We start from the raw sequence: 13844 nt of genomic DNA on the forward strand, positions 1-13844 counted from the left end.
TCTGGAGATTCTGAGAATATGTATTTGTGGTCTCTACCTACAGGATATTGGGAGAACTGGGGCCTAGAGTTTGAGATTGGCAGAATCCTGAGGGTAGAGAATTAGAGAGAATTTTACAATGTCAGCTCAGAAAATTTGAATATGTTAAGTATGACAGATAAAGCAATTGAGGTCCAAGAGGTAACATGACTTGTTTTAGGTTACACAGCAAGTTTGGGGCATAGACAGGACTGAAGCCAGGTTTCCCTTGGGAGGCTGAAGCACCCTGAGGTGCAGATGAAGAGTGGAGAGCATCAGGGCTAGAAGCTAAAGGATTAACTCCTGGCTCTGCCATTGACCTTAGCTTAACTGCCTCAGGAAGTTACTTGGGCTCTCTGGGTCTGTCTTTTTTTTTTTTTTTTTTTTTTTTTTTTTTTTTTTTTTTAGAGAGAGGGGGGGGGAGAGGGGAGGGAGGAGAGAGAACGAATTTCTTTTTTTAATATTTATTTTTTAGTTTTCGGTGGACACAACATCTTTATTTTTATGTGGTGCTGAGGATGGAACGCAGCGCCCCGCGCATGCCAGGCGAGCGCGCTACCGCTTAAGCCACATCCCCAGCCCTGGGTCTGACTCCTTAACTAAAATAATACATTTGGTGTTGTGAAGATCAAAAAACGATACCACAGTGACTGGCACACAATTAAGTGCTCTATAAATATCAACTATTTGTCTGGCAGTGGCAATAGTGCCTATTTTTTTTTAACGTGTGTGTTTAGTGCATTAGTGGATATGAATTCATACACTAACAATGATATTTGTGAGCCTCAATTTCTCCATACCTAAATCGGGATTTATAATCCCTGTCCCTGTCACTCTTGTGTCCAATTCCGGTAGCAACCGTGGATTCAACGGGGCGTGTAAACTTTCCAGGACAGAGCGGTACTAGCTCAATGTTTATTCAGCCCAGAGCAATTCCTCTCCAAGTCCGACTCTTTGCACAAGTTCACGTCAGCTTCACCAACTTCCCCTCACTTGCTGGTGCTCCCCCCCTGAACCTGGGAGAGAGCTGAGGAGAAATGGGGTGGGAAAACAGACAAGGTGTCCGGAACGAGATACACACAGATCAGGGAAATTGGGCATAGTATGCAGGAGAAAGGATACAGGAGCAGTGGGAGGGGTAAGTGCGCTGGGTGAAAGCCGGGAGAGGAGGATTCCCCAGGAAGGAATGGGGATCGCCTTCATTGAGAGGTCTGCAAGTGGCAGGGAGTAGAGATTTAACCCTCTGGCATTCGCCTCTCCAGGCGGCACCCGGAGGCTCTAAGTGCGGCTTCTGAACTGGAGTCACTAGCCAACAAACCGTGGAGGGGCGGGGAGTGGGGAATCCGCAGCCTGGGATTGGATACCTCTTCGGGGGCCAGTGACGCGCGGCGGGCGGGCCCCTTTGTGATGTCACAATCAGCTGTTTGGACGTTCCAATTTGTGCCGTGAGCCCCGCCGCAGCGGCTGCACAGACTCAAAGCCCCGCGGGTGAGTGCAGCAGCTCCGAGCACCCCACCGCTATCCCCGCGCCTCCCCATCCAGTCCCCGCGATGCGGCCGGGTCTGTGAACAGCCTGCTACCCTGGGACGCCCCGCTGTACAACTACCTCAGCATCACCCCGCCTGCCGCGTCACTCCGGGTCCCAGGTGAGTCCCCGCCAGCTTGGGCCCCGGAGCTCCCTGAGCCCGGGGACACGCCCTGCGCCCCCTGTGCCGGGGCCTTTGTCTATCTCCGCGGCCGGCTGCTGGGGCTGCGTTCCGGGCTTCCTATTGGTTGCCGCGCGCCGGTAGACCTTGACGTCGCACTATTTGCATATGACATTGAGACGTCACCAAGGCCAGCACCGCCCTCCAGGCTCGGGTCGCTTGTCCTCCCGTGACCCGGTGGGCGCCGTGTTGGGCGGGACCAAGGGTGAGAGACGCTGAAAGGCTAGCGGGGCCCTAGAGGGCTCTGCGGTTTCCTGGGCTAATCTCGGGGTTGGGGTCAAGGCTCTGATACCCTTTCTCCTTGCGACTTGAGGGTCTGACGACACAACCATGTCCAGGTCAGGAGATCAAGGAGGCCTTCTTTTTCCAGGTCTTTTGGAGTAGCACCAGATGGTGGAGGAATCCCCTCTCTTGCTCCAGGCTCCGCCCCCCGGGGACTAACACAATAACATCCTCCTAATCCCTGACATGTGTGCAGCGCCTTAGTTGATGTCATTCCTAGCCTCCACATGAGGTGTCTTAGACCCCATTTCAGAGAAGGAAGCACTGAGACCCAGAGAAGGGAGGTAGCTTACTCGAGGACACAGTCAACTAACTAGTCATGTTAATTGAGTGACAGATGAATGGCATTAGTGCCAGGCATATACAGAGTTAGGAGTTCAATAAAAGTTACACATCCTTCTCCCCTGAGGACCGTGTCTTGGACTCAGCACCATCCCGATTAGATCTCTTCATTCTTTGCCCTTATTCTAGGAGATCTTTGGGGATCTAGGTCCCCTTTGGTTGCCCTGACCCCTCTGCTCTCTTCCTTCCAATCCAATAAAATCTCTGCCAACTTTTGATCACAGAAAAGTGAGCTATCAACTGCCTCATGGTATCTCCAGGGCTGATTTGGTTAAGATAGATGGTGAGATGAGAGTTCCCTCTATGATTGCTCACCACCTCCCCAACTCTGGCTTGTCAGCTAGGAGGGTATGTGACCTGGCCTAGTACTAGTGATTATAGAGGGTTGTACTGCCCCCTCTCCTTGCTCAGATAAGGGTAGGGGAAAGGGGATGAGAGATTCTGGACTTTCCAAGTGCATGGGTCTAGAGGCTGGACCTGGAGCCCCATCCCAGGCTGGAGTTTGCTCAGGGATGGGCTGGACTAGAGGTGGCTTAGGTCTCAAATGCTATTCTGGGCACAGCTGCTGTAGTTATTAAAGGGAATGGCTCTTCCTGGAGCAGAGCTGGGAATTTGAGAACCAGGAAGTTGGCAGGGCTGGGAAAGAAATTCAAGAGGCTCCCCCAGTGATCAAGAGAGGGGGTGGGCACTGGCTGTCTGGTGCTGCTTGTCACTCACACTTTGTGACCTCTGAGCCTCTCTTACCTCAATCTGTAACTGAGGAGGTCTGCTGCAGGTTCTGGTACATAGTGAATGCTCTGGTAAAGGCATGCTGAATCCTGATGCCAGGAACTCCGGTCTTTCTGTGGCTGGACAGAGGGGCAGTGACTGGATCAAGGTCCCTGTCTGACCTCCCTGCCTCCTATGCATCTTTATATTCTTGGAGATTATCTGTTGAGACTTCCTGACTTTGGACTGAATGCTCCACCACTATCTAGCTGTGTGTTTTGGATGCATTTATAGTCTCCCTCTGAACCCCAGATTGTAAAATGAGCCAAGAGCAGATCTATAGTCACTACCTTGTTGTCTCTATTTCTGCAAGAGGGGATTTCTTTCACATCTTCACCCAGGCTAAGAGCTTGGGTCCTGGTCCAACTTTCAGTGTTCATCCTAAGGGGTCCTGGGATTTGATAGGTTCCACCCTCTGTCATCACCTTCTACAAACCTGCTGCCTCATTGGAGCAAGCAACCTGATCTTCCTCCTAGTCAAGGATGCTGCCCTTGAGCAGGAGCCTGGGAAAAGGAGGTTAGAGTGGGTAGGGCCTGTGGGCATAGAATCTTCACACCTCATCTGACAGACACATCTGAGGCTTGCCCAATAACATGGCAAGATGGTAGCAGTTCTGTGGCATTTCTGCTAGCTAGAACTTTTCAAATTACACAGTCTCCTTAGTCTCTAGGATCAAAGATGCTGTTGAGAAAATGATGAAAACCAAGACCCCCCCTTTTTTTTCCTCAGGAAAATACCCAGAGACCATGACCCCAGTCACCAAGTTAAAAATACTTAATCCAGAAAGACACCCAGCAAAGGCAGTGGGCTCTAGTGATCATGGGTACTGCATGGATTCAAATCCCACCTTTTACTAGCTATAATACTTTGGGCAAGTTGAGTTACTTCTCTAAGCCTCACCTTACTTCTATTTTCTTTACATGTAAAATAAGAGTAATTATGCCCACTTTCCACATTTTGGTATAAGGATTGATAGATGAAGCTGTTTAGTATTGTGCCTGGTACATGAATGTTATATTATTATGATGATGATAATAAACAATCACAATATGGGGAATTTGTTCCATGCCTGGAGAATTTCTGTTTACTCTTCAAGGACCAGATTGGATGTGTGATCCTCTGGAGAATTTCCCTGACAGAGCCTGTAATACATATCATATCACTCCATATCCCTAAAGCACCTTGTGATAACGATGAGTTTGTAGTTTATTGAGTGCTTACTATGTGCCCAGAATTGTTTTAAGTACTTTATAAATGTTTAGCTCTTTGTATGTGTGTATGTGTGTGTGGGGTTATTGGGGACTGAACCAGAACCAATAAGCTACATCGTCAGCCTTTAAAAAAAAAACTTTTTTTTTTTCAGTTGTAGATGGACACAATACCTTTATTTTGTTTATTTTTATGTGGTGCTGAGGATTGACCCCGGTGCCTCACATGCTAGCACTCTACCATTGAGCTACAAGCCCAGCCCTCATCTCCAGCGTTTTTATTTTTTTGTTTTGAGACAGGATCTTGCTAAGTTGCTGAGGCTGACCTAGAACTTGCAATCTTCCTGCCTTATCTTCTCAAATTGCTGGATACAGGTGTGGGCCACTATGCTGCATTTAGCTTATTTAATTCTCATTGAAGTCCAGAGGAGGGTACAATGATGTTCTTTTTTTTTTTTTTTTTTTGGTGGAGACTGAACCTAGGACTTCAAGCATGTTAAGCTTATTTCTGCCACTGAGCTACACCTCAGCCCAGTTCATTTAATTTTTATAAAGGCTAAGAAAAAAGGGATATCATTGTTATTTGATAAATCAGAAAACTAAGGCACAAATAAATATCCTAAATTCATAACAGAAGACTTTCAGAGAAGCCTGGACTTGAATGCAGAAAGCTCACACCTCAAAAGCTTCCCCACACATCTCACCTGTACTCTTATCTCTGCTCTGGGGAATAGGGGTGATACCAGGTGGTGGATTTCAGTCAGTGACTGACTTCTCTTTATGAACCCCAGGTTTTGCACTGCCATAGGGCGCCTCCTTGAGGCCGCTTCACTGCCCTACAATGTTCCAGCGCCTCACCAGCCTCTTCTTCAGTACTCCCTCCCCCCCAGAAGATTCCGACTGTCCCCACGCCTTTGTCTCGCAGGAAGATGAAGTGGATGGCTGGCTTATCATTGACCTGCCGGGTGAGACTTGAGTCGGGGGCCACAACTCAAACTCCTGAACCTGTGAAGTCATTGGAAAGGGCCGACAGGACAGCAGTGGAGGGGAAAGGAGTTGTTTGGGGATTTGAGAGTTCCCCCAAACCTACTGGTCAAACGAGCTGAGGCAGTGGCCTTGGAGGTGGGGTAACATGGTCCCTTACCCTGCAAGCCTGAGCTGTCTCCAGGCGGCTCAGTGTTGGGGCCACACATCAGGGTAGCAGGGCGAGCCTCCTGGTCTGAGGGTGTTCCGTGGGCATGGCGGGCAGGGCTGCGGATCTGACTAACGTTGCCCTTTCTCTCCCCGCCCCTTGTGTCCGGTGTGTGTGTGTGTGTGTGTGTCCCCCTTCTCCCCGCCGTTTTCCCTCCTCCGCATGGCTCCCTCTCCCGCGCCCCGTAGACAGCTACGAGTCTTCCCCCAGCCCTGGGGCCGCCTCTGCCCCCGCGGGTCGCCCACCGCCCGCGCCCTCCTTGATGGACGAGAGCTGGTTTGTTACCCCTCCCGCCTGTTTTACTGCAGAGGGGCCCGGCCTCGGACCCACCCGCCTCCAGAGCAGCCCCCTGGAGGACCTCCTCATCGAGCACCCCAGTATGTCCGTTTACGTCACCGGCAGCACCATAGTGTTGGAGCCTGGGCCCCCTTCCCCGCACCCAGACGCTGCCCTGCCGGATGGCGACCTCGGAGAAGGGTGAGTGAGCGGAAGGCGGGGCCTGGAGCCTAGGAGTCTTGTTGGAGCCTTCGGAAGTGAGGCGTGTATGGAGACAAGGGGCGGGGCCTATGGGCTGGTCTTTCAGATGGAAGGTGTGGCTTCGTGGCCGGGCGGAGCTTAGGAGCGACGTGGCTGAGATTCTTGGGCTGGGTTGAGAGGCTTGGGCCGGGTTTGAATCCTTGAGGAGGAAGGCCTTGGGGCCGAGGGGGTGGGGCTGCTGGGGGCAATACAGATTGGGGCAGACACCACAGTGCGCCAAGAAAAGGGAACTGGGGACAGCGGAGCGAGATGCCAGTCCCCCAACCCCTCCATGTGCCACTCTGACCGAGACCCGCTTTGTCCCTGCAGAGAGTTGGCAACCGCCCGCCGCGAGCCCCGGGTCCTGCACCACGCCGCGGCTCCTCTGCCCGCGCGGGCGGTGCTGCTGGAGAAGGCTGGCCAGGTACGACGACTGCAGCGGGCCCGGCAGCGGGCTGAGCGCCAGGCGCTGAGCGCCAAGGCGGTGCAACGGCAGAACCGCGCCCGTGAGAGCCGTCCGCGCCGGCTTAAGCACCAGGGTAGCTTCATCTACCAGCCTTGCCAGCGCCAGTTCAACTACTGAGTGTCCGCCAGCTGCGCCACTAATCCCTCGCGGTTCCCGGATCCCCGTCAGTCCCCTCCGTGGCAGCCTGTATGTTGCTGGAGGGGCGGAGGGCGCCGCTTCAGGCTGCACCACAACTCCCTTCCTCTTTAGAGTATGTGAGGTGGGGTGATGGCCCTTCCTTCCCCATCTCTGATCCTCTAATCCACTTCTGAATCCTTTTAGCCCCTTTCACCCTCCCCAGCATCTTATCCTCCATCCTCCCCACTCTGGACCTTTCATGCTTCCGAATTCTCTGGCCCTCCATCCCTGTCCCTCCCTTTAACTTTTGCCCTCTTGGCCCACCCCTATTTCTGAGAGACTCTTCCACCCTGATCTGGCTCATTCCCCATCTTCAACTTGCACCTTACACGACTCACCCTTTCATGTTTGGCATTACACTTACTCCTGGCTCCCTTATTATTCATTCCCTCACAATATGGATAAAGGGAGGGAACTCTGAGCCCAACTCTGACCAGGTACAACTGGTGGGGCCTGGGCCACTATTCTTTCCCTCCAGTAAGGGGTCAGGCTCAGGGTTTTGCTTTTAGTTTCTCCCTTCCCTCTGCCTGGGGAAGGAGGGAGTGGAGGGCTGGGCTCCTTGAAGCTGTTTAGACCTGGAAAGGTAATGTATGTGAAAGAGGACAGTGAGGTGTGAGTTAGAGGGAGGAGGTGGAGGGAATCAAGGGAAAGAAACAGCCTATTGGAGATGTACAGAGGACAGACAAGTTGAGAAGTTATAGGGAGCAGGGTACCATGGGAGCTGGCACTGTGCTTGCTCAGAGAGGCCATGCCCTGCTCTCTTGCTGTAGCTTGGAGTCTGCCCCCACTTTCTCTTTCCTATAATCTCACTTCCAAATCTTTTTCTGAAATCTACCCTCTGCAGGCCCCTGAGTCTGAGGGGCTTAGTACCTTGCCACCCTACCTTGATATGCTCCCCCAGGAGTAGAAGCTGGGCAAGGCCTGCCATCCTGGTCAACTATTCACATGCCCAAGGTGCTAGAACTAGCTTAGGAGAGACACAGGCCAGAGGGGTTCTAGGCAGGGAAAGGGCACACACACCCCAAAGTAAGAATGCTAAAGAGGACAAGCCTTGGGGTGAAGCCAGCTCAGCCTTTCATCTTGCCTCTGGCCTTGTATTTCACACCCTGCTCACTATGGCTAATAAACACTCCTGGGTTGGAGGTCAGCAGCCCACTGTCCAATTCCCCAAAATTCCCTATCCAGGTTCAGGGCCTTCAGGGGCCTCTTTCTTTCCCAGAGGGCTCTTCCTTTCTAGGCTGCTGGGGAGAAATGGGTGCCCTACGGTCCCCCTCCCCTTCTTCTCCAGTACTACCTGGAGGAAAGAACCTGAATCCCTGAGTGAGACACAGGGGACAGGGGCAGCCAGCTTTCCCTTTCTTGTGGTGGGATTGAATTTTGGGCTCAGACACCAGCAACAGCCTCTTGGGATGCCCTGAGTTGCTTCCCATTCTCTTTCTAGCTGTCTTTTTCTAGTGTGTGCTCTTTTTTCCTTGAAACTTTTAAGATTTCCTGTTACATACTAACATAGGTCTTCCCCTTCACCCCAATTTCAGGTTTCCAGGCCTCACAGCCAAGCTGGGGTTGGAGAAAACTCTGCATTCCCATGAGGGCAAAGGCAGCTGCTCTCCCTGACCCTACAGCCCCAGACCTCCCATGGCACATGTAGAGTTGGAAGGGAGTATCCCCGTGGATGCTGGGATGGGGACAGAGGAAGCCCTGTTGGGGTCTCCTATCCCAAGGTATAACTGACACTACAAGCAGATCAAAGTCCCTATGCCAGCCCACTAGGGCTCTCACATTTGACAACCTTGCTCCTTTCCCAAAGTTCTTCAGTTACAACCTATCGACTTTTATTCTTCCAGTTATCCCTTGGTCACTTCACAGCCAGCTTAGGGTCTTCAGCACTTCAAGAGCTGAATCCCTCCAACCTTCTTGCCTACATGACACCAGCTGGGGCCAAGGCTCAGTTCTGGGCAGCGCCCATGATCTTGCTGGTGGGGGAAGAGTTTGAGTGATAGAACATTAGGCCTAAATTTCAAAAGGCCCTGCCCTTTACCTATATTTATGGAGGCTCCTGTAGTTCTAGAACCATCCAATCTATCACCTAGCTGGTTGCAAGGCTCATTATAAATTTTTGTTTGTACTTTCCTATAGATTCTGTAGCATTTGAGTGTGGCAATATTTTAATCATGTATAGATTTCTAAGAACCAACACTACTCAGTCTCCTACTAGTCTGACTCCTGAAGCATCAGACCTTGTCATACTGTATTGACTGTGTATGTGCCTTTCACCTTGAGCATGCTTCAGGATTTTTTTTCTTAAACTACAGAACTTGAACACATGAGGGAACCAGAATTCACAAAGTCCTATGCAACCTTAGATAGGAGAGTGGGTAGAGAGTCTGTCTTGACTGATGTTTTCATTGATCCTGGAGAAGTTTGTACCAGTTTGTAAGTATTAATGTTGATATTACCAGCACTTTGCCAAAACTAAGGATGTCAGAGGGACCCATTTCTAGAGTGAGTCCCAATTACATCAAAGGGTGACTTCCAGTTTTTCCCGATAAGTCTTGAGTGGTTCCCTTGAGCTGGGTGTCAATTTTTAACCTTTGTCAGTCTAGCCCCAGCAGGGCACCATGTGTGTATGAGTGCAGTTTGGTGCTGTTTTGGAGTATGCCTGCCCCTCAGCCCCTTGAGTGGAACCCTGTGATGAATCTGCTGTGACCCATAATGTCTTAGGTGTAACAAGCACCCCACAAAGTTCTTGGATGCCTCTCCAGATCCATGCAGCTTTGTGTGAAGAGTGAATGCAGACACACCATAACCCACTTTTAATATCTTCCCTTTTACCCTGCCACCTAATCCCAGATGGAACCAACATATTAAGTACATCCCTGTTGGGTGTTTTGTGTTGAGACTGGCTGAAACAAAGAGACTTTGGTTGACTGTGTTGTGATGTGTCGACAGACTCAAGGACACAACCACCTCGACCTGGTCATGTGGCATGCCTGTGTATGTGTGTAACAGGATTCTGTTAGACTGTAATGCTATTCCTCTATGGGAGAAAAAAATAATATAAAGAAAAACAAATAAAAAAATTTATTTAAAGCACATTATGCTTTCTGCCTGAGTTGAGCTAAAGAATGAGAAGCACTCTCTATTCTCAAGCACAGTTGAGGCATAGGGTATTATTATTAAGCTGGCTGTGTGTGTGTTATATAGGAGATGAAAAGGGTAGATAAACTTGCTGGGAATGGAGGCACATAATGTGGGGTCTGACTCATAAAAACTATTTTAGAGGATCCCTATAATAAAAGACACACATATATTAAGAGTTGAAACAGAGATGAAAATAAGTGCAAGACAGAGTAGAGTCACCGACTCTTTTGGTCTTGGGCACTCAATTATGGCAAGGGCAAGGAGCCACTGGAGGGAAAGTCTGTTCCTAGGAGGAAAAAGCAAAAAGGCTGAAGGCCACATGAGACATGGACAGGGCCCCAAGCCCTGGAGTTCCCTGAAGGCTGGGAGGAGGGCTGGAGCAAAAGCAGATGGCTTTAGAGAATATGCAAATTTTAAAGAATTCAGTCAAAAAGGGAAAAATTGGGTATGTTGATGACAAGTCATTCTTAGGCTTCATACAGATAAGATATAGGGTAACTAAAGAGTGGGGTGTGGTACACATCTCTAATAAAATATATAACAGAAAATGACCCCTTTAACTTAGGAGTTGCTCAAGTAACTACAGAATTGGACTAAAGGTGGAAACCTGACCTAAAGTGGGATAATTTCCTTAAATTTTTTTTTTTTTTTTAGTTGTAGATGGACACAATACCTTTGTTTTATTTATTTATTTTTATGTGGTGCTGAGGATCAAACTCAGTGCCTCACAGGTGCTAAATAGGTGCTCTACCACTGAGCCACAACCCCAGCCCCTAGTGGGATAAATTCTTGATGCTGGTACAAAGAATGTTGGTGATCAGACTAGGCTTACCCTCCGAATGGAGGAGATGTGAACATAGTTGTTTGGGGCAATCTGTCACACGCATGGAGGAGAAGCAGATATATGAGGTGGAGAGAAAGTGCCATTTGAATTGCTAAGTTTCCTATCTCTAGAAAATTTTGGGTGGCCTTTGATCCTAAGCTGATTGTTATTTTACAACACAAAGAAATTTGACCAATATATATCAAAGTTCCTGGTATAGGGCTGAACAGGGCTGGTTTCTTTAAAGCCAAGGAATTTAGTGAGCAAGCATATGCATTTCCTAAACTTGCCAGGTGGGCATTTCATGTGGATGTTTTAATTCACAAAGAAGGCTATGTCTACTCATTTATGATCCAAGGAAAGCTTGCTCTCCCAATGATCCCTTTACCTTTATGTTCTATGACAATGACATTTATTTAGCACATTCAGTATTTCACATTGTACAAACCCTTAGATTCTCTTTATTCACTGGTCCATTTCTACAACAAATACATCCAAAACACTATATAATAAAATTATTTACAACATTTCCAAATGACAAGATTGCTTTTGCCCCTGCTACGGCTATTCACACACAGTACTTCCACAGCACAATACATCATTAGAGGACCTAAAAATGCTCACCCTGTACTCTAGGCTGCTTAGGAAATGTGAAAACTAATAACATTTATAATGGCATTAGCTCCTCTCAATACATGGCAACATTTTAAAAATCTTGAACTTCATCTTGCAACACCAAAAGGGCTCAACAACCCTGCTTTTTCCCCATTGCACTTTACAAAAACAGGTTGCAGGGACTAGGAAAAGGGCCACATTATTAAAATGACTAACTGTACAGAAATAGATTTAAAAAAGTCACAGCTCAAAATTGCTCTTTGTAAAATTCACACACATTTACAAGTATCAAGTCACCGTCCAGCTTGTTTTACTTGGATTTTCTTCGCTTCGATTGCACTGCACTGGTTATGTCTGTGGGGAAAAGGAAGGACACATTCAGCTGAGACAGCTCTTCACCACTCAGCCCGTTAGGCAGTCCACAACAACCAGGGCTGACCAAAGTGCAGCTCCAAAGTGCAGTCTAGTGTACCTGAGTACAAATCAGTCAAAGGGGCATTCAGTATGGAGAAAGTCATGGCTTTACCTGATGACTTATGTGGAAAGAACATGTGGACCTCATACCAGGGCCTGGCAACTGGGGAAATGTGATACAGGTGGTGGGAAATGAAATACTCACCCTGCTGGAAAAAGTGGCAGGGCGAGGAGAGAGCCCTTTTAACTGGGCAATTACCCCACAATCTCCCTAACCAGTTGCCACCACTCAATAAAGTATGGATAGACTGACAGTGCTTTTGGTACAGAGTCAATAAGTGATGCCACAGCAAGTAAATAAATTGTGCTAGAAACCAGACTTTGGATCCCTTTTGGAACCAAGCTACTATTTTGCAGTAAGGGACTCTTCAGAATAAGCAACAGCCTTCTCTGAGCCCATGTAAGCTTGAAGGCTATATGGAAGAGATGGGAACTTAGTAACATATACAGGTTAACAGTGACATAAAAGGGAATGACTCATGTTTTAATTCCTTTAACTTCTCTTGTATCAGTGTCTTAAATCAATTAAAAAATTTTAAAATTATACATGGACACAATGCTTTTATTTATTTTTATGTGGTGCTGAGGATTGAACTCAGTGCCTCACAAGTGCTTGGCAAATGCTCTCCTACTGAGCCACAACCCCAGCTCTCTTAAATCAATCTTATCTCAGATTTTAACCATTTTTCTCAAAAACTTATCCATACAAAGGTCTTCTGTGGCAGAGTATGATGACTAGCTTAAAGCTCTCCAAATGTAAACATTATTTTAAAAAATTTTTTTAGTTATAGATGGACATAATATCTTTATTTTGTTTATTTTTATATAGCAATGAGGATCCAACCCAGTGCCTCACATGTGTGAGGCAAGTGCTTTGCCACTGAGCCACTCCAGCCCTCCAAATTTTTAAAAAATCTTGTTAATTGACTAAAAAAGTCACTTATTTTTCATGCTACTCCATTGTAGATATTTTTGTTTTAATATAAAAATATTTTAAAAGCTTCTCATCAAAGGGAACAAATGCTTCTAACAGATAAATATTTTTAAAAAAAAATTTTTTTTTTGTATGTGTGTGGTACTGCAGATTGAACCCAGGGGCACTCTACCACTGATCTATACTCCAGACCTTTTTATTTTTTGAGACAGGGTCTCACCAAGTGGTTCAGGCTGGCCTTGAACTTGTGATCCTCCTGTCTCAGCCTTCTGAGTAGCTGATGAATCAGATTTATCCATTTCTGGAAACTAGGTTAAATTTTCTGATGTTGCATGTTAGGTTTGGTGTTCCTAAGCAATTTTTCTCTTGTCTTTTGTAACATAATTTAAAAAAAAAATTTTTTTGTTGGAGATGGACACAATAATTTTATTTTTTTAATTTTTATGTGATGCTGAGGCTTGAACCCAGTGCCTCACACGTGCTAGGCAAGCACTCTACCACTGAGCCCCAGCCCCAGCCCTGTATCATAGTATTTTGAGAACACAGACTCCCATATATATGTAAACACATTTTTTTTTCTGCTGTTAGCTATGGTAATTGCTAAGAAATGAGACCTACATAACTTTCCAAGAGGTGCCTGTGCAATATTTTCATTCTTCTGTTGGTGAATATTTCCATATGTAAGCCATGTGCCAGGTGGTACACACCTGTAATCCTAGAGACTCCGCAGGCTGAGGCAGGAGAATGGCAAAAACATAAAATGGCCAGCCTCAGCAACTTAGTGAGATACTGTTTCAAAATAAAAAACAAAAAGGGCTGGGTTATGGGGCTGGGGATGTGGCTCAAGTGGTAGCGCTCTTGCCTGGCATGCGAGCGGCCCGGGTTCGATCCTCAGCACCACATACAAACAAAGATGTTATGTCCGCTGAGAACTAAAAAATAAATATTAAAAAATTCCCTCTCTCTCTCTCCAAAAAAAAAAGGGCTGGGTTAATTACTCCTGGATTCTATCCCCACTGCCCTAACCCTCATTTTTTTTTTCCCCAATATGATGAGTATTTTCTTACTTGGGAGATCATGTTGCTTGTCTCATGTGGTAGAATCAGTCTCTCTGATTTACTTATTAGTCTTTACTAATCAGAGGACAATTCATCTGACAGGATATTGATAATGTTGTTTTG

At 47.4% G+C, this 13844-nt stretch overlaps 2 protein-coding genes across 10 annotated transcripts in view; one reads left to right on the plus strand and one right to left on the minus strand.

The window, feature by feature from the left end:
* Window positions 1-1433: 1433 nt before the first annotated feature.
* On the plus strand, window positions 1434-9769 carry Tp53inp2 (tumor protein p53 inducible nuclear protein 2). Of its 2 annotated transcripts, none has more exons than XM_027945294.2 (4): window positions 1434-1664; window positions 5117-5290; window positions 5706-5994; window positions 6364-9769. In XM_027945294.2, exons 2-4 carry the CDS (start codon window positions 5167-5169, stop codon window positions 6614-6616), a joined length of 666 nt encoding a protein of 221 aa, XP_027801095.1. In that variant the 5' UTR covers window positions 1434-1664; window positions 5117-5166; the 3' UTR covers window positions 6617-9769. The 2 variants fall into 2 exon arrangements, with proteins under 2 accessions (XP_027801095.1, XP_027801096.1); XM_027945295.2 differs by having other exon boundaries at window positions 5826-5994.
* Window positions 9770-11071: 1302 nt separating this feature from the next.
* Ncoa6 (nuclear receptor coactivator 6) overlaps window positions 11072-13844 on the minus strand; it is a 91165-nt gene continuing 88392 nt past the window's right edge. For all 8 annotated transcript variants that reach the window (XM_071608858.1, XM_071608861.1, XM_071608860.1 and 5 more), the window contains one exon: window positions 11072-11609. In XM_071608858.1, the coding sequence (XP_071464959.1) occupies window positions 11566-11609 (44 nt within the window). In that variant the 3' untranslated portion in view covers window positions 11072-11565. The remainder of the gene's footprint in view (window positions 11610-13844) is intronic.

This window comes from Marmota flaviventris, chromosome 2, assembly GCF_047511675.1.
Source record: "Marmota flaviventris isolate mMarFla1 chromosome 2, mMarFla1.hap1, whole genome shotgun sequence".
Lineage (NCBI taxonomy): Eukaryota > Metazoa > Chordata > Mammalia > Rodentia > Sciuridae > Marmota > Marmota flaviventris.

What these genes read in the sequence shown, in the direction of transcription:
- Tp53inp2 (XM_027945294.2), top strand. Translation starts at nt 5,167, where the DNA reads ATGTTCCAGCGCCTCACCAGCCTCTTCTTCAGTACTCCCTCCCCCCCA. An exon ending in GCTTATCATTGACCTGCCGG is followed by an intron (nt 5,291 to 5,705) that starts GTGAGACTTGAG and finishes CGCGCCCCGTAG; the next exon opens with ACAGCTACGAGTCTTCCCCC. An exon ending in GATGGCGACCTCGGAGAAGG is followed by an intron (nt 5,995 to 6,363) that starts GTGAGTGAGCGG and finishes TTGTCCCTGCAG; the next exon opens with AGAGTTGGCAACCGCCCGCC.